Genomic DNA, 25,606 nt, shown 5'->3' with positions numbered 1-25,606 from the left:
GACTTGACTAGCACTTGCAGACCCCCTGGCAACACCACATCTGCGTTCTTCTAGCTGGACTCACCTTTAAAGGCTGGTTTCATGTGACAAGCCCCAATTTTATTAGTTATAGAGCTTCAAGTTAAAATGTGAAGCCATCACATCACAAACAGATGAATTCAAACTAGGTTTGCCATCATAATCTTCCATGCATTTATCTGCACAGTAATACCTTTGAAACACCCTCTTTTTGAGACACTACAGCACAAAAAGGACTCAAGTGTCTACCCTGGGGTTTTTCACAGTTCAGTGTTCAAAACCCTGCCTCCACCTTTGCACGTCTCACATATTAACCCAGTAAGATCTTGTGAAGTGCACTTTACAACAAGGAGGTTTGAACATGCCTAGCACAACCTGCAAGAATAACAGCCCATGGGGCAATAACCTCTTTTATTGCCAGTTGGTGGTGGTACATTTAGCCTTTCTTCTCTCAAGATAATGGTGAGATTACTCACCCAGGCAAGAGAAGATAAAATGTAAATTAAAGCTTAAGTAGGTTCAGACATGAATTCCCATCACCGGGGAGAAGCTCTTGCCTCCCAGGCTACAGAGAGTTTCAGATGGAGGCAATCTTGTAGGGAACTACTGGAAAGACTTCACCAATGCATCCAGAAACAGAATGTGTTGAGGTCTTGTGTCTTGCTGAAACATCTACACCCTGCTTCAGCTCCCAGAGGATGTATTTAGTGTTAGCACAGCAGTCAAGGACAGTAACTCTGTCCCCCACCCCTCAAAGCATTCAACACTGCAGAGGTGACCACTGAACATTGAACTAGACTGCATGGAGCTAGGACTCTTGTTGCAGGGGGTATCTATATGTTTCTCTGTAAGCTTTTGTGTGTATTTTACACCCCTTCCCCAACCCTCTCTGTACTTATGGGAAATTTGTGGTGCTGTAGGTATAGAAGATACCAGTGTCAACAGAGCAGACAAAAGTTTGGTCTTACTTTTGCAGTCTGCAGTTTACACATAGGAATTTGGAGCTGTTATCTGGACACAGGTTTGCAAGAACTTGTTAAGTTTGTCTGCCTTCGGAGAACTTTCCAATGATTTATTTCAGATAATTAGTATTTATTCATTCCCTTCTTACAGCCAAGATATTATTTGAATTTTTTCCTCTTAATTTAAAAAAAAAATGAAGTTAACTTCCTGTCATGATTTTAAATAATGAATTGAACTGTGCTTTTTGATGTGATTTGTCATTCCAAGAACGGATAGCATATCATTATCGTGTTAGAACAATGCCTGGCTTTTTCTTACAGCAAGCATAGCAAAAGAAATACAGTAAGACAGCTTAGCCTATCATGTTTGATTTCATCAAACCATGATAGAAATACTAATACTAAATTGATCTTCATAACTTTAGTGTGCACTAAATAAGTCCTTACAATACACTAAGAGAATTACAGAGGGCAATGCTAAGGCTCTGATATCTGCCTGCTTTGTTTTTTAGGGACAAAAAGTATTTTTTATATCGATATTTTCATTATGCTAGAAACAATACTTAAGGAAAGTGCATTGTCTTCCAGGTTTTGTGGGGGTTTCTCATGTTGCACTCCACAATTTAAGGTGGTTTTAATGGCAAAAAGAATTAGCAGCAGACTTCTGTAGGTGTGCACTGTCTTTCTGTGCTGTCCTCAGACCAACTGTGACTCCAGATCATTCATTCACAAGTTGTCTGCAAAAACTGTTCTGGAATAAGACTTGCAAAATCAATTTTTTTCAACCATCTTTACTGAGAAGTTGATGTTTTCAGGAAGATGATTAGCAATCAGTGCGCTACTGCAGAAGTATGGAAAGAGAAGACCTTCAACACCCAAACTGGTCCTAGATCTTTATCTGCTACCAAAGAAAACAAACCAATAAAAAGATGAAAAATAATGCAAACACAACCACTAGACCTTTGCCCCAGAACAAGTTCTGACTGCAAGGAAAGAAGTGACATCAAAATCCATGGTGCCCACTCAGGTTTTCAGTATTGCCTCTTTATGTGAATGATGCTCAGGGTGGGGTATAGCTCCAGGTTAGGACACCTGCCTTTAGGTGTTAACACATGCGCTGTCACAGCTGTTGAGTCTACACAGTTGGTGGAGCAAGTGAAGTGGTTCTGTTCCCAGCGACAGCTGGTTCACCTTATACCTTCCATGTAAGTCGAGTCTCATGGCATCTTAGATGCATGCCCAACCTTCATTTGTATCTCCAGAAAGGCACAGCACCCCATAAGTCCTGTGCCATATCTGTCACCCCTCTGGCTTTAGCACATGAGTGCAAACCAATCTCTGTCGCTTCAGCTGTCAGCATCCATGATAACCAGCCCTGCCTTTACAGCAGATAAAATTTACTTTATCTCCAGAACACATCTCAAGTCACAGAAATGGTTGATCAGAATCCCTGAAGTTTGTGACCTATATTTAATTCTCCAGGAGGTTCACATTTTAGTCTTGTCTGTCCCTTCCAAAGCCAGCTTGATTTATCATTTCTGTGTCTGAGATGGCTGCTCTGAGCTCCTGCTGTGCCTTAAGTTAAGATGGGATCTTCCTCTCTCGTGGACCTGTACTCATTTTTCTCCCTTTGTTTTCTGTGATGAGACACTGGGACATATGACACACCAGTTCTTGGGCTGTGGGTCACTTCCTTCATTAGCATTTATATAATGCTTTTTAATTAGCACATTCCTTTCTGCTTCCTTCAGTTTTTATGGCACACTTTTGAAAGATGCTACAGTATAGCTTTATGAATTATTTCTCTTGAGCAAATATATTTTGTTAATAAGCACAGTATGATGCTCATTACTTTAATCTCCCCATGACAAAGATCAAACATGCTATGAAAAATGGTGAATTTGGGAACATAATTTTTTTTTGTAAAACATTTTCTGCTGTGTTCCTGATGCCTGCTGTAAGCTTTAGGGGGTGAGAGGCCCTCTTCAGGACACACCACAGAATTGCTTTCCTGGAAGAGTCAGTGAAAAAGAATGTGCAAAGCTATTTTATTCCTGTCAGTGGCAGGGGATGGGATGATCTTTAAAGGTCCCTTCCAACCCAAATCATTCCGTGATTCTATGATTCATGAATAAATACATGAGTTCATGCCGAGTGAAAAGCTAAATTACTGGAGTTAAAAAAGAGCTGAGTCCATAAGCCAATCAATTACAAGCGAACAAAGATAATGAGAACAGTGAAGAGATTCTAGACCTTCAAGGACTTGTGTAAGGGATACAAGATTTTCTTCTTCCAATCGAGACCAGCAAATGTCGATGAGTTTACATGAAGTCTCTTAGCTGTTACTAAACCCATGGGAACATAAAGTGAAACAAATTCAAGCATGACCAATGAAGTCTTTTGATGTTCATGGAAACCTGCAATACGAGGTTAGGCCAATTAGTGCAATGACTGTAAATGTAAAGTGTAGGCAACTAAAGTCACAGTCACTCCAGGGAAAGGGCTCATTTAAAGTATAATTTATTACATCAGAGTTTCAATCTAAAGGATTGCACTAGACATTGTGGCAAATACATTCAAGGGTCATAAATCAAAGTTTATAAAACTACAACCTGTAATAATTCATACTTCTATAGATCCATTCATTTGAAGTGTTTAACAAACATTAATTAGTTAAGCTGTGTAACCCCCCGCTGTGAGCGTAAGGGTAAGTCAAAGCATTCGTATTTCAATTTTACAGAAGGTTAACCTGAAGTGCAGAGATTGATTTGCCTGAGGTCACACAGCAAGTCAGTGGAAAAACTGCAAATGGAATCTGCAGTTTGAAGTTCTCATTTCCCTGTTTTTACGACTTACATTACACTTCCCACTAGTAAAATGAAAGGGAAGAAAGAAGCTGCTGAAGTGGTGAGGCTTGCAATATAGTTAACCCAGTTTTCTACATGTGTTCTTGCTTTCCTCTGCAGCTGAGGCACATATCAAAGGAGTATGTTGATTTTGAATTATTTGGAACTTTATTCCATCTATCCTTTCCATGACTTTTAATTGAGAACATCAAAATACTCGATATCTTCTGAATTAAATATAGCTGGGCAGTAAGAGGCAACCCCATTGAGTTTCAGGCGTGTAATTTTACACAGTCAACCTCTGTGCCCTGCAGCCCATGTGGTGCTCTGTGTTTGCCTGCTGCATGGGCACACTCTTTCTGTGTGTGCTCATTGCCCTTGCTTAGCCTTCTGCATCAGGATTGTGGGTGGGAGATGAAGATGGAGACTGCAGCCCCATAGTCACGTATGTTTGACTTTACGAAGCACCTCATCATAAATGACAACTGAGTTGTAGCTTAGTGCCTCTCAGGTTACTTGGCGGGCATGTGATATCACGCACTAGAGAAACTGGGGTTGTGTGCTTTGGTATCAGAATAAAGTTGTTAAGTACAGAAAGCAAAGCTTTGGGTTGATCAGATATGAACTGTTTCACTAAAAGCAGACTGTAATGTGTTTGCAGTGGAAGGGTAAAAGAGATGTAGAGTGGAAAATGTTCTTAGGTGAGACAAGTGACCTGAGAATGCAAGGTCCTACACCTGTGTTGGGGCAATCCCAGGCACAGCTACAGGTTGGGCAGAGAAGAGATTCAGAGCAGCCCTGAGGAGAAGGACTTGGGGGTGTTGGTTGGTTAGTGAGAAAATGAACATGAGCTGGGTTCAGTGTGTGCTCGCAGCCCAAAAAGCCAACCGTATCCTGGGCTGCGTCAAAAGGAGCGTGACCAGCAGGTCGAAGGAGGTGATCCTGCCCCTCTGCTCTTGTGAGACCTCACCTGGAGCATTGTGTGCAGTTCTGGTGTCCTCAACATAAAAAGGACATGGAACTGTTGGAACAAGTCCAGAGAAGGGCCGTGAGGATGATCAGGGCACTGGAGCACCTCCTGTATGAAGACAGGCTGAGGAAGTTGGTGGTGTTCATCCTGGAGAAGAGAAGGCTGCGTGGAGACCTCATAGCAGCCTTCCAGTATCTGAAGGGGGCCTATAGGGATGCTGGAGATGGACTCTTCATTAGAGACTGTAGTGATAGGACAAGGGGTAATGGGTTCAAACTGAAACAGGGGAAGTTTAGATTGGATATAAGGAAGAAATCCTTTCCTGTAAGGGTGGTGAGGCACTGGAATGGGTTGCCCAGGGAAGCTGTGAATGCTCCATCCCTGGCAGTGTTCAAGGCCAGGTTGGACAGAGCCTTGGGTGAGATCGTTTAGTGTGAGGTGTCCCTGCCCATGGCGGGGGGGGTTGGAACTGGATGATCTTAAGGTCCTTTCCAACCCTAACTATTCTATGATTCTATGATTTTATGAGACCTTGAAGTGAAAAGATTAAAGGACGTAAAGAGTCGACATTACCCTAGTAGGTGACAGAGCTAGCAAGAATGGTGGCTTTTTAATGATTTATCTTAACTTTATATTCAAAGTGATGTTCAGAAGGGGTTAGATATGAAGATGCTTCTTTGTAAGGTGTAGTAAAAGGCTGGGAAGCAGTTATTACTAATTCCCTATAGATTGCCGTGGGGTTTTCCTACAAAAATGCTCTTATGTTGCCTTGGGAAAGTGTGTCTGACTGGATTTCTTGCTTTTGGAGTTCCTAATGCTCCACTTTCCAAAGTCTTACACAGAAATAAACCAATTTACCATTACTGTATGCCTCATGAGGGCTTCCTTAAGGTAAGGGCTGGGTGCCTGAGATCCCCGCACTATGCATTTCCCAGCCCCAGTAGGGTGAAAAAGGGAAAATACTGGGAAAGGTCTGAGACTAACGTGACATTTCTTGCACTTGGAAGTCACACCAGTTCATCACAACATTCTGCTTGTCCGTTCTGTTCTCAGCACAGACAACACTGATTGCACAAGGGTCTTTCCTTTCAAAGCAGCTGGAAAATATGTAATATACCCTGAAGTACAAGCCCTGTGCAGGTATCTGCTTCGTTCGTGATGACAAGTTCTGCATGGTATGGGGTTTCAAATTAGTTAGGGGAAAGGAGGAATGATGTTGTTAACAATCCATGGTAAATAGGAACGCAGAAATTCACGGTGTAAAGAGGCTGATGCAGATGTTCTGTGCTGAGTTTGTTATCAGGTGTGCTGTTACAGCTGTATGAGTTATAATTTGCCATGTAACTGCAAGTGTTGGAATGTAAGTGCAAGAACCTTTTCAAAGCTTAGATCCTTGGGATATAAATGGTGAATGATGTGCATTAAACAAGCTGCTCCCTTCCTGGCCTTCTCCTCTCCCTGGAGGGCATCTAGGGCACTGTGTCAGGTAGACTGGGAGGATGTCCTCTCCATCCAGTTTTGAGGGCTTTTGCAATTGTGTTTGGTGTGCTTGTCAGGTTTCTGCCAAGCTAGTAATATGGAGAAGGACATGCTGGTACTGCATTGTTGTGTGTTGGAATGATCTCCTGCAAGAGCAAACTCATCTCTGTTCTGGCAACGGCCATGTCTGATTAGAAACAGCCATGTCTGATTAGAAGAGACATATATATATATATATGTATATAAAAAATATATCTTTTCCTGTGCAGGAGATAATACATTAGTTCTTTTCAAAAACAAATTGCTTTCACCAGAAAATATTTAGAAATTAGGGAATGCATAGGAAGGATTACAGTCAGTGACTTGAATCTGTGAACAGCTATGGTTAATTCTGAGGTGACTTCATCACTCTATTCACAACTCCCCCCAGGACTGCTGTGCTCGCCCTAAGACTGCAGCAGCTCTCCTTGAAGGAACACACGTGTTAAGTGCTATAAACCTGGGCTGGCACTGTGGGGCTATAGATCTGCTCAAATGCCATAACTTGACCCCTTTGCCTTCTGCACAGCCCCAGCTGCTTGTGCTGCCTTGTGCAATGGAGCCAGACACCTGAGGGGACAGGATGGGAACCCAAATCCTTCTGAGTTTCAGCAAACTGGGTGCTTGTGGGAAGTATCTGATAGGGGTGACCCCTGACTGTGCTGTTGAGTATCTGCAAGTACCCCAGAGTCTGCAGGTCCCAAGGCATGTGCTCTAAGCACTTGATCTTCCATTTATCCTACCTACTCCCAACCTATTTATATGCAGCTGCAGTGGAAAAGCCTGTATAAAACTAATCTGACTTGGAAAGGATTATAGAATAATGCATCATTTTCTGGTTCTGGTGTGGTATACAGTGCTTTCCTCCATATTCTGTGGGAAATTAGCTTTGCAGCTGGTTTCCTTCCAAGATTAAAGCAAAGGAAAGTGAGGAAACGTATAATCTGACTTTTTATTTCTTATTACTCTTGCCTCAGACATGAAAACATACCTACAGTTTTGGTATCTCATTTTACAGTCAAATTTTGACAATTTTCCCTAACTGTCCTTAAAAAAAATCATATCTTGAGCACCAAACAAAACCACACAATAAACAAGTTACATAACTGAACAGTTTTTTGGTATTAAACTCCCTTTTGCAGTTGTTTAAGTGCACGTTGCAACCATTCAGATGAAAGTCTGTTCATAACTTCTGTGACCCACAGTGGGGCTGCATGATCCTCCGACAGGATCAGAAATGAACAATAATAACTGTTAACTGCTGCACAGAAACAAGGGAAAAATCTCTCTGGTAATGGCTTTGCATCCAACTCTCCACACAAAGCATAAAGCCTCTTCCCAAAGGTCCATGTTACTGTCAAGCATTGCCACAGGCTGCCCAGGGAAGTGGTGGAGTCACCATCCCTGGAGGTATCTAAAAGATGGGTAGATGTGGTGCTGGGGAACATGGTTTAGTGTTGTGCTTGACAGTGCTGGGTTAACAGTTGGACTCGGTGATCTTAAAGGTCTTTTCCAACCTAAATGATTCTATGCTACGTGCAGAGAGATATGCAATGCTGAAAACAAAAGCTTATGCTCATAGGAAAAGAACTTGGATATGGGTGGATGTGAACCATCACTTTTCAAAGGAAACTGTCATTTTATGAAAGGTCTGTTCTGAAGCAGAGCAAACCTTGCCTTGGTCTCTTAATGCTTCCTTAGTTGTCAGTTTTGAACACACAGTAAAATTAACATCACTTTCTGTTTACATAGCTTCCTATCAGGAAAAATCCTGGAAGAGCTTCAATAACATGCCTGGTTATCCAGAGGTGCAAAGCAGCCAGTGTATGTGCTCGTGGTCTTGCTCTGGCTTTCACAGACTGAGCATTGATCTAAGGCCCCTGGCTAGCATGCTTAAAATGAAAGCTCACCGCAGGATTTGGGGTTTGCTGCTCTGCTTTTGTGCATCTCCAGCTTCAGAAGCAGAATAAGCAGATCTGAGTGTGGCGTTTACTAATTTAATCTGCTGTGCCCACTTTCAACTGTGTTTCTGTGCACTGCTGAACCTGTCTCACAGTTTCTTTACTTGTTCTGTTGAAAACACAATGAGCAACCATAGATGTTAACCATAACATATTGTAAATGGTGTATACTCAAATGCAGACTGCAATACCTATTTATGAATGAGGTTAGACTATATAGTCAAAACTGCAGTAATACAGTCAATATCATCACTGAATAGGTTTAAATACTGGCTTTACTACTTGACTATTGTTTTCTAGTTTTTACTTGTTAACATAAGTATCACTTACATAGAGAGGGCTGCAGCAATTATTTTGTCTTCTCTATGCACAGCAATCTGTGTTGAATATTTTATTCTCCCTGGTTTTGGATAACTGCCTTTGAGGCAAACAATCCTAGCTGAGAAGTTTTGGAGAGCTCTGATTGTATTTTGGGTATATTGCAAAAACCAATCATGACACTATTGGGCAGCAAAGCTAAAAGTACTCAAAACCATTTTTCCACATATACATATAAATTACTATTGCAAAGTCATTAATTACTAACCTTTTAGTAATTTATTACATCAAGTAGAGTGTTTCAGAGCTTTTTCGAGTAAAAGATGTAATTTTACTCAGGTATGTACCTGCTTAGTAATTGTTCCTGCCTCAATGAGTTTACAGCCTAAAGGACCATAGGGTTGTTAGAGAATTCAGGTTGGAAGGGACCTCCAAAAGTTATCTAGGCCAAATAGAAGGAGTTTCCTGAAGCTCAAGAATCACGACAGGTTAATAACTGTATTTTTTACTGACTACCTTGGTACATATTCTAACAGAGTACATTGCTTTTAATAGATTTAGAAACATTTATCAACTAGAAATTTGGCAGAAGAATGCTTCCCTGGCTTGCACTGTGCTGTTTCATTGCCTGCATGGAACAGAGAACCTGTTCTCTCCCCCTGCAGTAACTCTTGCTGTTGGGTTGGCATCTATGTTTCTAATGCTTATGTTTGAAAACCTTGCCACAGGGCTCCTAAATTTCATTTTGAATTGATATATCTTGGTGTTACCCCTGCCAATTGCAGAAAAATAATCCTTGAGCTTTTCTGTTACTGTTGAATCTCACAACACCTTTACTTTATGCAGACCCAAGGCATATATACGAAGTCCTGGGGATGAGATACAGCTGAAGTGGGAAAGATGTTTTTCACTGCTGCTGCACTGAGGACTGCTAATGGGGACAGGTTTGAGCTCACCATGACTGTAAAGCTGTGTACCAGCTTGATAGCTGGAGGTTTGCCATTTCTCACCTAGGGTCTGTGCCTTAGTCCTGCTTTACTTGAAACTTACCCAATTTCAATCTCAGTTTTTTTCTTCTCTTACTTTTCCATTTCTATAATGGCTATTTTGCTCAATATGGAAACATTTTACTTGAAGAAAACCCACAAAACATAGCTGCATTTGGTGAAGTGTGTTATTTAACCTCTCTTTGGACTGCTTCCATGGGCAGGGCGATTAAAGCCCTTTACTGGCAGGCTGGTGGGATCTCTGATCACTTCCCTGCTACTTCCACTGCGTGAATCAGTTTTCCTTCTTGAACAACATCCTGCACAGTCCTCCTTACTCCTACCTAATAATTCAGACCAGATGGCTGAAGCTGACCCAGCATAATCTGCTCCCTGGGATATAAATGATGCCATTTAGATGTACACTGTAATGTTCCCTTAGTCAAAAAATAAAAGGACTTGCAGGAAGAGCCTGTAACAATTGACTTCTTTTTGATTTGCAGTCTTCTGCCAGACAGTAGCGATTTATGCTGGGTTACACAACATTTAAAGATACATATCAGACACTATCCTACACATAGACAAAAAGACTGCCCCAAATTTCCCAGAAAGGAAACAGCTTGTGTTTGCGTGTTGCCTTAGACCCCCGTTCTACCTTGTCCCTGAATGCCCTGGAAAAACAGATGGGAGCTATATTGCAAAGCAAGACAGGGCACTGGCACAGGAAAAATTAATTCCATGGCTAAGGATCTCTAGAAAGAAAAGTTAAAAAACCCAGCCCTTTTCTTTTTATCCTACAGAATATTTGTTCCAATTCCCAGTATGTGTCTATAGAAATATGATGCAGGGAGAACTTGTTTCTTGGAATTCTATGTTGTTAATGATACAGCTAATTGCAAAAATGTACAGCTATCTGCAGGAGCAACGGACAATTACTGCAGACACCAGAATATTGGTGCCGTTTCTAAATTGTCTCAAGACATAAAGAGGGCTGGTAGCAAGATGTATGTCACGAGAAAATCCTCTCTCATTGCTAAGCACAGATAAAGGTAACAGCTATTGGAGCAGCCCTCAGCAGAGCATACTCTCTTCCTGGAGGTCAAAAACGTGCTGCAGTGGGTAGGTGTCTGGAAGTGGGTTTTGGATGAGGTTCAGTGCATGGAGTAGTTTGCATTGCTCTGTTACAAGTAGCCACATGTATTGTCAAGTCACTGGGGAGGCAGCATGTGCTGACACATGCAGTACAACTTCAGGCCAAGTGATGTACAAGATTATCCTTTTAAGCTTAATTGTGTTCTATAAAACATAGATGGTATCGTAAAGCCTGGTGTTGGCTTGTTACTGCAATGCAGACTTTCCTCTTCTTCACCTTATTTGTTTAAATGCAAAAGAAGTACAAGAGATCTTTCCACTCATGCTCTGGTTTTCTGTATGCCAGTTCTCTTCTGAATCTTGTGTTTGGTACCCTGCAAATCAATCCTCACTGTATAGCTGCATTTTAAACCTGTAGCAGCTCAAGTTGAGCCTCGTACTACCTTGGAAAACCCATCTTTTGATATCCTTAATTCCTAACCCTTTACATCAATTAGGTACGTACAAAGTGCAGCTACAGGTCATCCGGTGTTAAAAGGGATAGACTGGTGTAACGCCAGCTGCTCAGTGCACTGGGATGCGTGTGCCCTGATGGCTAAGTCTCTGAACGTGCATGAGATTACTGAGATGCATTTGATACCTGCCAGCACTTCTCTGTGTAGGTGAAAATCATGCAGATGCCAAAGCTACCTCATATACTTCACCCAGCTTTGAGGCTACCAGGTGTATCATGGTGATTTACACAGCTGAAGATGGGTCAGTAATCAGAAGAACACCAAGGTATATAAACAGGAGCGAAGGCTAGCTGCCTTTTTCTTCTGCCTTTGAATGATTCTAATGAAGCAAGCATCTTGAATGAAGAAGGTGGCTTGTAGGAATGGGCATGCTGGTGAATTGCTCCGTATTTGCTTGTGCAGCTGCATCTGCAAAGAGAACTTTCAAAAATGGAATGATGTCCCAAGCCACTGGTGATTCTGAAGCCCATGTAAGTGGGTTGTTGATAACAAAAGGGTGGATATACCTGGTGTGCTTGCCTGTATGCCTCTGCAGTTCAACCCTGCTAGTTTGCTTCTCTTTGAGGCCTTGTGTAATTTTCTCAGCCAGCGCTATATGGTTCTTAATGTTTGGTTTGCTTTGAAATGAAAGGAGGTATGAAAGTGTATGTTATTATTCTATTCCTTTAATCTTTGCTCAAAAGTTAGTCCTCTCAGACCTTTAATCATCTGTCTTTGTCTGAATTCCCTTCGATTTATTTCTGTCTTTCTGGTGCTGAAGTGCTTAGAGATGAATGAGGCATTGTATTGCTTTATCTTATTTTTTCCTCATTAGAAAGCTGGCAAAAGCCTATGGTTGCAGAAGACAGAATGTAGTTTAGGCTAGTCAACATTTTTGCCTTTTCATAGTATTTAATCCTTTTGCTATGAGAACTGTAAAATATTCCTATGACAAATGGATATTATGGTGCATGTAAATTGGGACAGAAATTCTACTGGAATAATGTTCATAGGGCTGCAACACCAATCACTCAAAAGTCAGGAAATGGCAGAGTTTAGGCAGCTTGTTCAGCTTTGTCTCATCACACATTTTTCTTTCAGTGTAGCTGCTGTCTGGAAGAAAAGTTGCTCTTTCATGCAATTAGGGCGTTGTGTCTTATTCTTTGTCAAAATTATTTTTGTTTGAATTTTCAAGAAAAAAAGTGTGAGCACAACTCAAATTTGAGCCTGAATATTTTTTATGTATATATATGTATATTTAAACTGTAGTAAACAAAACAAGACTTCATGCTGAGAAGTGCATCCAGCTTTAGTAAGAGAAAGCACTGCCTGGCATATCTATAAAGGTTAGAGCCTGCTCACTCTTGCACACCTCTATAAGAAAGGAGAAGGGCAGTTCTTGGAGCTTTCCTGCAGAACACAGATGCAGTGATATACAGTAACTTGACATGGGCATTTTAAAGTGATACTGATGTATTCTCTACCATGTTAATGTAGGGAAAATGTTTTCCCACTTCCCTTTGGGTGGAATAATCCAAAATAGAATATATCATGGTATCTTTAGGATTCCTTCATATTAGAATATATAGAATTTCTTGTATGCAATTCATACAGCAAAATTGACGAAACATTTGTGCTAGGCTAAGAGAAGAGCAAGTGGATTTTATTAGAGTAAATAATCTCTTTAGAAGTAAATGAACAAATTCAGTCGGACTGAAAATCCAGTGAGATTCACAGATTCTTTTAAACAAACATGTCTTAATTGCTTAACAAAATGTTTGAATGATAGAGATACAAACAGTTCATCTGAGGAGGTGTTTTGCACTCATCATGCCATTTCTAAATGAAATCTGAACTTGCTTTCATGTTACATTCCAGAAGTACTTGGTACAGGTTTAATTTCTCTAAGATTTTAGCCTCTTTGTTATCTTCCTGTAAGACCCCGCTAGATGACAGATTGTACTTTGATCATTTTACATGCCAGTTATGCTCTCACAACTACTTTTTATGACCTTGGTTTTAAGCTTGATTCTAGAGCTGCTTGATCCCATCCCCTCCTTTACATCTCTTTTCCTGTCCTCAGTAGTATTCAGCCATTTCCCCTTCCTAGTATGATTGCACCTCTGCCATAATGGAGATAACTCAGTAGAGTGGGTTTTATGCAGGGCAAATTACAGATCCTATTTTCTGCTAACTTTGATTGACTGCAAGTTGCTGGCTGCCCCTGTTCCATAGAAGTGGCAATTTTAGCTTGTGGAATAACAAAGCAACTGACTAAGTGAATCCTCTGTGCTTTCTTCTGTAACCGCGTAAGCACGCTGCAATGCTTTCCTCTGCACACCAGTGATCATTATTCTAGTGAAAGCAACCCACGGCCTCCTCAGAATAGATAAGAACCTCTACAAAAAGACTTGAGGTTTTGATATTTATTTTGCACGCGTGCATATTCATGCAAATGAGGCTCTCATTTTATTTTTAATGAAAACACTAAGACAGTCTTTAAAGGTAGACCGAAAGCACTGTTCTGCTCTTCCTTGACTGGCTACTGTCAACCCAGTTAATACCCTGATCATGACAGCTATGCCAGCTGAATGCCACTGCTGGAGGGCAATTTCTAGTTTCTTTCTGCAAAGTATTTATCTGGAGATAATTACATATTAGCCTGATATGTTTTACTTGCAGTTGCAATAAGAATTGACCTGGCATCGAACTGTATATTACAACTGTTTGCAATTGCACTATGAGCGTTCAAAATGACTGTAAAAACTTCCCCACAATGAGAATGGTGAAATTTCCATTCTCATTGCAACTGTCCTATAGATTTTAATTTTAAAAGTAGGTCCTAGTTTTAATTCCTGAAATCTTATGAAATCTAAATTCTTGCAAATGTATATGTGAAATGGAAGTTGGTATCTAGTGCCTATGGATCACCGTTCTTAGTGTTAAAATTTCTGGTTTTTACTATTGTACATGAGAAATACGGTACATAATAAGTCAGAAAGTTGTAAAAGGAGTTAGAAGAAAAGTTCATTTCACTAGTTACTAAAGAGGAAAGAGCACCTCCTAGAGGTCTGGCCAAAAACTTAATGTGAGGATGAGCACAGATCTAGTTCACTAGTTTTGACTGGTCCTTGAAAGATGGAGAAAACTAGGGTACCTCTGCTGTGTGCTCCTCTGTGACTCCTCCTGCTCCTTCAGTCCTGCTTGCCGCATGCAGTCTGATTCAGCCTCCCATTGTGAGAGAGCATGTGACAGAGAATGCAGATGTACTTCCACAGAAGATTATTTATTATAGTGATAGAACCAATGTCTTCCTGTCCTAGATGTGAGATCTGACCCTGTCTGACAAAATCCTTGGCTACCTATGAAGTCCAGACATGATCCCAGTATTTTCCTCTTTGCCAGGCAGGCTCTATCACTAATGTTGGAAGATTTCTCTCTTCTGGTTGAAGAAGCTTTCATGCGGAGCGTACTCTTTACTTTTAGACATGTTGGAGTATCCTGGGGTGCTCTGGCTCCTGGTAGTCTCAGATATAGATTTATTACATCTTTATTTCAGAAGTGTTTTCTGATTTTTCTGGTTACCTTGGGGCTAGTGTTAATTCAGTCTAACTTAAGGTAACATGCAGACTGAACATTTCTTCACAGAACAGAAAATAAAAACCACAGCCACAAACGTTTATGAAAGACATTGTGTATGCACAATAACCTTGAATATTCTTTATAAGTTCTCCACTTAATACTAGAGAGATTTCTCTGTTCCCTTTTCTGCTTTCCTGACACTTTACCTGTTCAGGGTCATGCTTTCCCACACTCTTTGTGCCCTAGGTAGCACTCATTAGAGAGAGCCACTTACTTGAAAGCATGGTAGTCGTTATGAACAGTCCCCCCTTTGAAGTCCCAGTGGGCGTCCAGGTAGCTGGAATGTTTCTCCCTTCTTTCTTATCCAGGAGAAAGTCTGTTGTTCTTGATTAAAATAATGTCATTTTCTTTGGTGAGTCAGATATCTCTTAGAAAATGTGTCACATCCTGTTTGTGAGTATTTGACTGAAAACTTCTCATCCCAGGGAAAGGAAACACCTCTTTTCTTCCTCTCCTGTCATTACATGGACAGGCTTCAGTTGAAGGTGTTTTCACTGCTGGATCTTGTGTATCTGTTCATAGCCCATGGAAATCAGTGTGATAAAACCATTTAAACAGGATATTAAGACCTGGCTCTTTGATTACTCTCAGTTAAACCACAATGTTAACTAGCCAATTCTGATTGTCAACAGGTTGAAGCGATGAATCCACGAAGTCTTCCTTCAAGTTATGCATCCCAAAGTATTCCCAAATGCACCGGCAGATAGGGCTGGGAAGAGTGGCTGAGGTGTCTGGGGTGGGTGTTAACAACCAGCTTCTCTTAGGGCACTTTACATCTGCAAGTTTCTAGTTTACCAGTTAAAACAATCAGCGACTTACTTCTACCTGTAGAAGGGTTTGTTCTACCTATATTGTTCAGCAGTGTATGTTTTTGCCTATTTATTTATTTGTAAAGACCTCTTTAAAATGGACTGTACCCCAGGAATCTCATTGACATTTTAGAAAACAATTTTGCATAGCAGTGTGTTTATCATCATGTAATACGTGTTTATCATTATGATGACAATCTGTAAGTATATATCAGCCAAAGAAAACCACCAGGGATTCAAAAGCCAACATGTCAAGTAATCTTTTACTTGTTCCTCTTTACAGATATTCAAGAGTTTTATGAAGTGACACTGCTAAATTCCCAGAAAAGCTATGAGCAAAAAATAGAAGAAGCAAATCAAGTTGCAGAGAAATGGGAGAAGACAACATCTGCTACAGACCATGAAAATCTGCAGAAAAACCAAGAGGTAATTTAACAGATTAAGAATTAGAATATATATGTGAGACGTCTCAAGCTTGTGAAAGGCCATGCAATGATTTATAATATTGAAAGAATGTCCTTAATTAAGGACTTAGTTTAGGATATGGGAGATATAGAGTGTTACCCCTCTGACCTTGAATAAGTCTCTGACTTCTTCATCCTTTCAATTCCTATCCTTCAAAGGGAAGCAAAAAACTTTCTTCTCATCCTTGCTGTGCTTAACCTGATACTTGGTGCCTGTGATTACCCCCTAAAGAGAATATATCTGCTCTACTTGCTGATGACCACTGAGGTTATTAATACTCCAGTGATTGTATCCTGTGTAAAAATTTTAATCAGACTTTTCATTTTCCTGGGACTGACATTGGGCTGAACTTTTCCATAACCCAAGTGCACAGAGGTGTCAACCAAAATAGTCTGTGTATGAGGAAGACATATCTAGAAGAAGCTTATCCCCCTTTGCTTTTCTTCTGTAGCCACTGGAAGGATTCAAAACCTTTTTTTTTGTCACCACCGGCTCCAATCTGCCTCTGTCTGCCTCCAGATTATCATTAACTAAATTAGCAATCTGAGCTAATTGCTTCCCACCATGTTTGTACTTCAAAGACAAAACAAAACCCACAGAACCAAGCAATGAGTTGCTCTGTTCTTAAACAGCGAGACAGAAATAGAGTGGGCATGGACTGCAACCTGCAAATCTCCAGACCAGCATCAAAGATGAGGGAAATGTATAAAAATTTCCATTGTTATTATGGTAAGAAAAGAATTTTGAAAGTTGTTCTAAAGCACTTCCCATATAGGTGTGACTATTTTTAAGAGCTTTTCTCTTTCTTAAAACTGTAAAACCAGACACAAGTTGCAATTCCACATGACATCTTGCATGTGATTCTTAACAAAGATAGATCAGAATTGCAGGCAGCTAGAACAAAACTCTCTGAAGGAATGAAGAAATTTATTATAAAAATTAATTAGCAAAAGAAACTTGCAGAATTAATGAGAACAAGCATTCTGATTGAACAAATGAGAATTAACATAGGATATATCCCATGAATGATTTAACAAGTCCCAGCTTGAAGACACAGCTAGCTAATCTGCCTTTTTTTCCACAAAGCTATATGCTTTAAATGGTGGAAGTGTATTCCAGCATGTTAGCCCTTGAAGCATCTGACAAAGACAGTGGATCACAGACTGTCTTTTCATTCCAGCCTCATGAAAGTATTTGACACTCAACAACATCTTCCTTAACCTCATTACTGTGTAAGAGGTGTGCTGCTGCTTTTGTCAAGGGGAATTTAAGCTCCAAGTTCTATGCTGCGCATGGCAGAATATATAGGGCTAACTCCAAACTTTGCTTTAAATCAGAACATTTTCATAACATAAACAAAGCAATAGAAGACTATTGCTTAGAAACTGGAATAGATTGCCCAGGGAGGTTGTGAATGCTTCATCCCTGGCAGAGTTCAAGACTAGGTTGGACGAAGCCTTGAGTGCTATGGTTTAGTGTGAGGTGTTCCTGCCCCTGGCAGGGGGGGTTGGAACTTGATGATCTTAAGGTCCTTTCCAGCCCTAACTATTCTATGATTCTAACTGGAGAATCCATTTCAAACCGGGCTGTGGGCAGTGAGAGTCCACGGTACCCCCGTTGTCAGATATGCTCTCTATCCATACATTCAATTGGTATAATGCAAGCACAAAATGTTTAGTCCCTTTGAAAATCATACTTATATAGGTTTTAAGGGTCCAATTGCAGGCAAACCAGACTGGAAGTGTAGGCTGTTGTTTTTTTCCTTTCAACAGCACATCATACTATCGGCAGTTCCGAGTCAGAAGTGATTAGTACATACAGAATGTACCAGCTGCTGTACAAATCCAAGAGAGTGCTTTGCTTTCTGTGAGAAACTGCCTTATGGAAATGTAACTGGATAGTCTAATAAATCACAAATTCTTATTCATGGCCTATTCATTATGGGAAATGATGGTTTTGTACTTTCCTTTTCCGTTCTCAATTACATGTCCCAAATGTGGAAAGAAAAATCCTCCTCTCATTAATGCAGTGTTCCTCTGCAATGAAAGCCCAAATATGATTGTCCAGTCAGAACTCATAGAGTCATAGAATCATAGAATAGTTAGGGTTGGAAAGGATCTTAAGATCAAGTTCCAACCCCCTGCCATGGGCAGGGACACCTCACACTAAACCATGTCACCCAAAGCTCTGGCCAACCTGGCCTTGAACACCACCAGGGATGGAGCATTCACAGCTTCCCTGGGCAGCCCATTCCAGTGCCACCCTCACAGTAAAGAATTTCCTCCTTATATCCAATCTAAACTTCCCCTGTTTAAGTTTTAACCCATCACCCCTTGTCTTATCACTACAGTCCCTAATGAAGAGTCCCTCCCCAGCATCTTTACAGGCCCCCTTCAAATACTGGAAGGCTGCTATGAGGTCTCCACGCAGCCTTCTCTTCTCCAGGCTGAACAGCCCCAACTTTCTCAGCCTATCATGCCTTCTACTTGAAACCTGCCTTGGTTGCTTATATGCTGATTTTCTGTATAAATTGGTTCTTTTTCTGTATTTTTGTTCCATTCTGAATGGCTGATAAAGAAAGAAAGCAGCTTTCACTGTCCAGGTCAGATGTCCTGTGAGCCCTCCTTGTATTGATATTTGCTCTTCTGTAGATTTCACAATAACAGGCAAGTTTTTAGATTGTTGCTTGCAACACTGTACAAATTTGCCACGCAGAGCTGGCTGGCCTCTAAACTGAGTGGTTTGTAACCAACTCATGCTAGTTCTTACAGTGTACTGGCATGGGATTGTCATAAATTAAGAAAGATGAAAGGCTCGTGATCCATTCTGTAATCTCCTGTTATTCTCAGTGAGCACCTTAGAAGAGAGACATCTCCCAAACTCAGTCTGTCATTTTGAATGGCCTTTGCAAAAGCAAATGAAGTCAGGGGAATGTATGAGCTCACCACTGGCATCCAGGTTTTTAGCATGAGTGACACCGTGTAGCAAGCCATGGCTACAAACAAGAGAATTAACAAAGCATGTTGGGGTTTAGTGATAACAACTCTTTTGTTTTGTTTTCTCCCCATTTTTTTTTGCTTGCATTCCTTCTAGTTAGACTCTGTATTGTTCAGGTATTGACCCTGAAGAAGTTCCTGGTCCTCATGAAACTGGTAAACGTTTTGGTATGACCTATGTATCTAAACATCACATCCTTGATATTTTTTACCCCACCATTAATGGCTTTGGTCATTCAAATGATAAGTGACATCAGTGTTTCCAGATGCAAAATGCAGTGTTACCTACGATCAGACTATTGCATTTCACCCTCTACAGAAAGAAAATATATGTGGCAATGTATCTGGCAAAGATATAAATATCATAGACCAAAATAATTTCAATGGGTGGGTGTTAGGTTTGACAAAATCACTTGACAAAGTTCCACTTAAATTGGTGGATAGTTTCAAAATCAATGTAACAATGTTTGGGGCACGTTTGGTATTCACTAAAATTGTTTACTAGGTGTGCTACCTGTGAAGACTTGCATTTGTTTTATATGCATTATACAGCAAGCAGGGAATGTGACATATCAGGTAAAAAGTGAAAAAGTCCTACTGGTAGTTGTGATGTGAGAGATCCAGAAAATAGCTCTGAAGAAAACCTGAACAAATCTTGTTCATTCTCTTGCCCAAGGGCAGATCAACTGTATTTGAACTGTTCCTGACATGTTTGTCCAACTTGTTCTTTAAAACCTCCCACTGTGGAAAGCGAACAACTTCTCCAGGAAAACTTATTTCCTCACTGATAGAAAGTCTTTCCTGACAAGAAAGTGGAGTTTCTCTAACTGCAATTAGAACCCGTTCTTCAATTTTCAGTAGACTTGGAGAACAGTGTATTCAGTCCTGTTCCAAAAACCGCTTACACATGTTTAATCATATGTAGTAACAGAATCTTCCAGCTTCTCTTTCCTTCTATCACTCTTTCATAGAATCATAGAATAGTTGGGGCTGGAAAGGACCTTAAGATCATTCAGTTCCAGCCCCCCTGCCATGGGTAGGGACGCCTCACACTAAACCATGTCACCCAAGGCTTCATCCAACTTGGCCTTGAAGACCACCAGGGATGGTGCATTCACAACTTCCCTGGGAAGGGAAGGTTTTAAAATGACCATTGAGACCTGCTCTTTCTCAGCAGTGTTGTCATTGTAGCTAATCACAGAATAGTTTGGGTTGGAAGGGACCTCAAAGCTCATCCAGTTCCAACCCCCTGCCACAGGCAGGGACACCTTCCACTACAGCAGGTTGCTCCAAGCCCCTGTGTCCAACCTGGCTGTGAACACTACCAGGGATGGGGCAGCCACAGCTTCTCTGGGCACCCTGTGCCAGGGCCTCACCCCATGCAAGCTGAAGAACTTCTTCCTAATATCTAATTTCAATCTCCCCTCTGGCAGGTTAAATCCATTCCCCTTGTCCTGTCCCTACAGACCCTTGTCCAAAGCCCCTCTTCAGGTTTCTTGTTGGCCTCTTTAGGCACTGGGAGCTGCTCTAAGGTCTTCCCGGAGCCTTCTCTTCTCCAGGCTGAGTAAGTCCAGCTTTCTCAGCCTGTCTCCCTAGGAGAGGTGCTCCAGCCCTCTGATCATCTTTGTGACCTACTCTGGACTTACTCCGACAGGCCAATATCCTTATGTTGGGGATCCTAGAGCTGGAAGCAGTACACGTCCATGCAGCAACGAATGTTGGCTCGTAATGACAAATTTGGTCTTTTGGGCAAGAAAATATTTAGTTGTCTTCAGCTTTTCTCAAAGGAGCTGTACTTAGAGGTATGAAATATTTTAGTTTCCAAAACAAAAAGCTTTGTGTCACTGTGGAAGGCAATTAGTTTTGCTAGCACAGGCTATATATCTTTCTATCTCCATGTACATAGAGAATTCCTGGAAACGACTCTGCAAGATTTATTTATTAATGAAAATACTACCTCACGTTTTGGAGACAGCAGGCTGTAATTCCTTCCTGTTCTGGGTACTACTTGAAGGACTGTGAGGTTTGAGAAGAGGACTTAAGAACTGAGTCAAAACAGGGAACTGGGAATTACGTTGTCTGAGGTATCTCACCGTGTCCAGGTGTCACTTAAGGACCACATCTTGTAGTGTACTTCTTGGGAGGAAATGGATGTCCAGGATTAAGGTCCACAAAAACCAGAACACACTTATAAACTAACAAGTAATGAATTCCAAAAATGGGGCAAGATGTCATTCCCTTAAAATCTGCCTCATAAAGATAGATGTAGATACCTTATCCTGATTAAGGTTCAGAATCATGATTGCTTTTCTGTGAATAAAACCATAGCTAGACTTCAATGTGTGTAAAAGCACTGCTGATACAGTTTTCTTTATGAAGAAGCTATTTGGTTAGGGCATTTTCAAAGGATGTGGAATTCCATATTCAGCTCCCTTCTTGACCAGAGAGGAGCTGATAGTGCTTCTCTTCTCACCCATGAGAGTGCACTATGCATTATGCTGGCAGGTATTATTTTGTGTTTTCTTGTTGGGATGTTGCCAGTGTGTATGGGATAATTAAATATTTATTGAAACAGAGTGCTGACACATGACTCTATAGCCTAGAGCTTATAACTGTTACTGCTCTGGGTATTAAAGTTTGCCATGATTTCTCTTCTTTGGTATACTCAAGGTTGGAATCCTCTGTCCCAGGCAAGTACCCAAACACCAGTTTTGAAAAATCATAGATGCAAAGCCTTTATTCCTGTTTTCCTTCAACTCTTATCCACCTCCTTGTAGTCACTACCATATAAATTCAAGTCTGGAAGGGAGAGAATATACAAGAGATTAAGAAGTGCACTCCAAATGGCTGGTAGGAAAGGCACTGTGATGGGATCCATACATTTGTTCCTCTCAAGCTGCCTTTAGGGGATGCAGGATGCTGTGTCCAGTGAGAGGGTTGCTGACACATAAAAGAGGAAGTGTGGAGATCACCTAACTGAGCAGGTTGTGAAGGTATGCCAGGAACATGTGGATGCTGACAGTGCTTAAACATTGAGCTGGTGGTTATAGACTAGATGGGCTCATTTTGGGAACAACCAAATGCCAGGTAGCTACCTTGAGAACAAGGCTGTGGAGAGATGCCACTGCAAAGGTAATGTGCCACAGGAGTGTCTGAGGAGCTCAACTATTAAAGTGAGTCATTTCAAATTGCAGTAATAAAGCATCTGCATTGATTTAAACCAAGCAACAATTATCTTGCCCATGTAGCCATGTACCTGGCTTCCAGCAGGGCCAGGAACAGATGCTCAAGGAAGAGTAAGGAAAGGGCAAGCCTGTATAATGGGTGCTTTAGCTGTTTTACAAGTCTCATCTTAATTTGTTTGGCCTAAAACCACAAAGTGCTCAGTGCTGTGAAACTCAGCATTACCTTATTTTATAAACATTCAGTATGGTATTCACTGCAGCTAGCATACTGACTGAGGGATGTGCCCAATCAACTGCTGAAAATCATGAAGACAGGGTTTGTTTGTAATTGTGCCTGTGCCAAGAGCTTCATTACTTCTTTGGACCAGCATTATAAGACCTGCATTCACAGCTTGAAAGGCTGTTATTGAAATTAGGGCTCTTAAATTGTCCCCATTGGAGAGAGAAGACTGATTTTTTTACCCCCTAGGAAATGTGAAGTGGGTTAAAGTCAGGTCTTCCACTGCTCAGAAGAGTGCTCTCACCCCATGAAGTTCCAGATAAGGCTGGGGTGAAGGTCCTCTCCATTTCTGCTGTCAAAGCTTTGCAATAATGCAGCTGGATTAGCGAGTTACTGCAGTCTGAGAGTGGGTGTGCAGGTCTGAGCCCAGATCCTCAGCTTAGCAAATGGTCACTTGCACAAGAAAAAGTATTCTTCCCTCCCAGTACTCTACATTGGGTTGAACAGCCACTAGATAAAGAATGACTCACTTAAATGTTGTGTAGATAGACACAATTAAAACTGTGAGATGCTCAGACAATGCAATAATGGAGAACATAAAAGAACCTAGATGGGGGTATCCATCTGGTAAAACAAAAACTGAACTGCACTTTAGCTATGACAATAGTAACACTGCTTGAAGCTACAGGCTTGTGCTCAGCTCCAAACATTCATTAAAAGACATAAATTTACTCTTGTTTTAACCTCTATTTTCATTAGCTTAGTCTCAAGTGCTACTTATTTCTGGTCAGCAGTGTTTTTCCATTCAGATGGAAAGTTGAGGTGAAGGAAAAGAGCACTGCTCTTATGCTTACATATAAATCTGGTGGCTGGAGGTCTGCTTGTCCCAGTATCATAGCATGAAAAGACTATTTATTTATAGGGCATATGGTGCAGATACTTTTAGAATACTGAATGAAAATCATTTGCAATTACTGTGCAAGTTTGGTCATCACACATCATCACACATGCACAATGTACATTCAGCACAGTGTGGTATCATTGCTTTGAGGTGGTCCCCGAAGATTCTGGTTCTCTGTTTAATTCCTGTTGTTCCATGCATATCTTATGTTTAGAGGCTCATTTTGCAAAGACAGTCAATTGCAGCATGCAAAATGAAGACTCCTGTTTCTGTTTGCTTCAGGAATGACTGCTCTCCTTGTATCCAGCTATTACAAACATTGTAATTACTTCTCTGTCCTTTAAGTGCTGGCTTGTTAAAAGTTCCAGTAGTCCCTTTTACTTAAAAATCTTCTGCCTGGAGCAATTAACAAACCATTAACCTGTTGCACACTAACAGCTTATCTAAAAAATGTGGGCCCTCAAGACTGTTCTATACATCCTTGTAAAAATTCAGACTCTTCCCTGGATTTTTGTTTGTTTTCTTTGTTTGTAACTGGGTACAGCTTAATGTGTACGGCTTGGTTTACTCCCAGGAGCCAAATCTGATTCTGTTTAAGTGATCATACTTAATATGCAAGAGCCATTAGGTATGATCAACCATAATGTTTAATTAGAAGGGTTCAAAACGTTCAGTTTTATGTGTCTGTTTTTTCACTAGATTTAGCTCCTACAGTATACATTTATCTGATCAAATGAAGGTTTTGTCTGTGGGTTGATTTTGTACCAGAGCCAATTCCCACATAATTGTTTGGCATTAAGTTCTCAAGAAGGCAGCAGTCTTTTTAAGGGGTAGAGTATAAGTGACATCTTGGTTTGTGTTTCTTTAGCTGTGTTCCTTTTGCACCCAAAGATGTGTAGCAACCATAACTAGATAATTGTTTTAATGATGATGCTGAAGCTTAGCTTCATGTGTTTTTTAAATATACAATAACTCTGCAATTTGATTTTTCTATGTTTTAATAGGTACGCTTTGCTTGCAGAGATTATTTTATACACTTGCCTTCTTGAATGGTTTGACTAATGTTTAGAAATGGGTAACTGCAAAATCACTGTGTTATTAATAAGCTTATTTATAACTAGCTGCAGCTAAATGTCTTACCCATACTGGGTATCCATGCTGGGTGTCTATTTATAAATTTGTTATTTGTTCTGTAGCTTGTCAATAACTTGAGTGCCAGCGCGTCTGCTAAATGTCACTGTAGAGTTGCTTTTGAGTGTGTTTTAATGTGGTCAGGCCAACGTTTCCATTCTAAACCAAGTTGCATAGATGCAGAACAGTGTCATCCTTTGGACAGAAGTGTTCCAGAGTGCAGAATTCTGGCCTTCACATTGCAAATCCCTACAGGAGAGTTTTCTGCTTAAGTTATGATGCTGAGAGTAGGGAACTATTTGTGTTGTGCCGCTCTCTAAACAGAACATTTCTGTCCCATTGGGCAAGTCTTGGAACCAGCCATCGTTCTGATTTTGCCATCTTCTTGTGTTTGCTCAGAGTTAGACATGCTCACATAAAAAGCCCTTACCTTTGTTGCCATTCACTCTTATTTTAAGATCACCACTGTATTGGTGTGCCTTGCTCAAGAGTTGAAGGCAATCACTGGTCTGATAGGTCCCTTCTGACCGGGAGATGTGATTTTGTTTGGTAATTGTTTATTTAGTTAATAATGGTTTTCTACTGACATTGGTGGGAGGGGGAATAGAACTGGGATCTCTGCATTAAACAAAGTAAACCAAATTGGCAACACTGAGTCACATCCACCACAGCAGGTTTGTGTATATTTATTTATTTATTCTTCACATTTATATAATATGCCTATCAAATAACCTCTGGGCAGTTTTCTGACCCGTGATTTGTTATTACATCTGCAAAGGATGGAGAGCAGGCCAGGCCAGCTGCTAGGGACCAGAAAACATAATTTTCTGCAATGGAAATATGCTTGTATATTAACCAGCATACACAATTAGCCAAACTTTTAATTAAGCAATGTGTCTCTATTGTGATAAGCATTGAAGTCAGACTGTTGTGTAAATCCCAGTCAAGGTCAAAAATGATAGCGCTTGTAGTTAAGGATACCAGGAAAATATCACTTAACAAAAAAATGTGCAATTTTAACATAGTTTTTTCTGAAATAATTTTTCTAAACCTTGACATATTTTAACAATGACACACCAGAATAATCTGAAA

General features: G+C 40.6%; 1 protein-coding gene across 3 annotated transcripts in view; it reads left to right on the top strand.

The window, feature by feature from the left end:
* The window catches only part of DLG2 (discs large MAGUK scaffold protein 2), a 995,744-nt gene that overhangs the window by 108,032 nt on the left and 862,106 nt on the right, over positions 1-25,606 (top strand). For all 3 annotated transcript variants that reach the window (XM_057396723.1, XM_057396722.1, XM_057396721.1), the window contains exon 4: positions 15,900-16,042. In XM_057396723.1, the coding sequence (XP_057252706.1) occupies positions 15,900-16,042 (143 nt within the window). The remainder of the gene's footprint in view (positions 1-15,899; positions 16,043-25,606) is intronic.

Source organism: Pezoporus wallicus, unplaced genomic scaffold (genome assembly GCF_028554395.1).
Source record: "Pezoporus wallicus isolate ANWC-B61680 ecotype Strahan unplaced genomic scaffold, APGP_CSIRO_Pwel_v1 contig_13458, whole genome shotgun sequence".
NCBI lineage: Eukaryota > Metazoa > Chordata > Aves > Psittaciformes > Psittacidae > Pezoporus > Pezoporus wallicus.
Note: the sequence above shows the minus strand (reverse complement) of the source record. Positions and strands in the feature narration are given on the sequence as shown.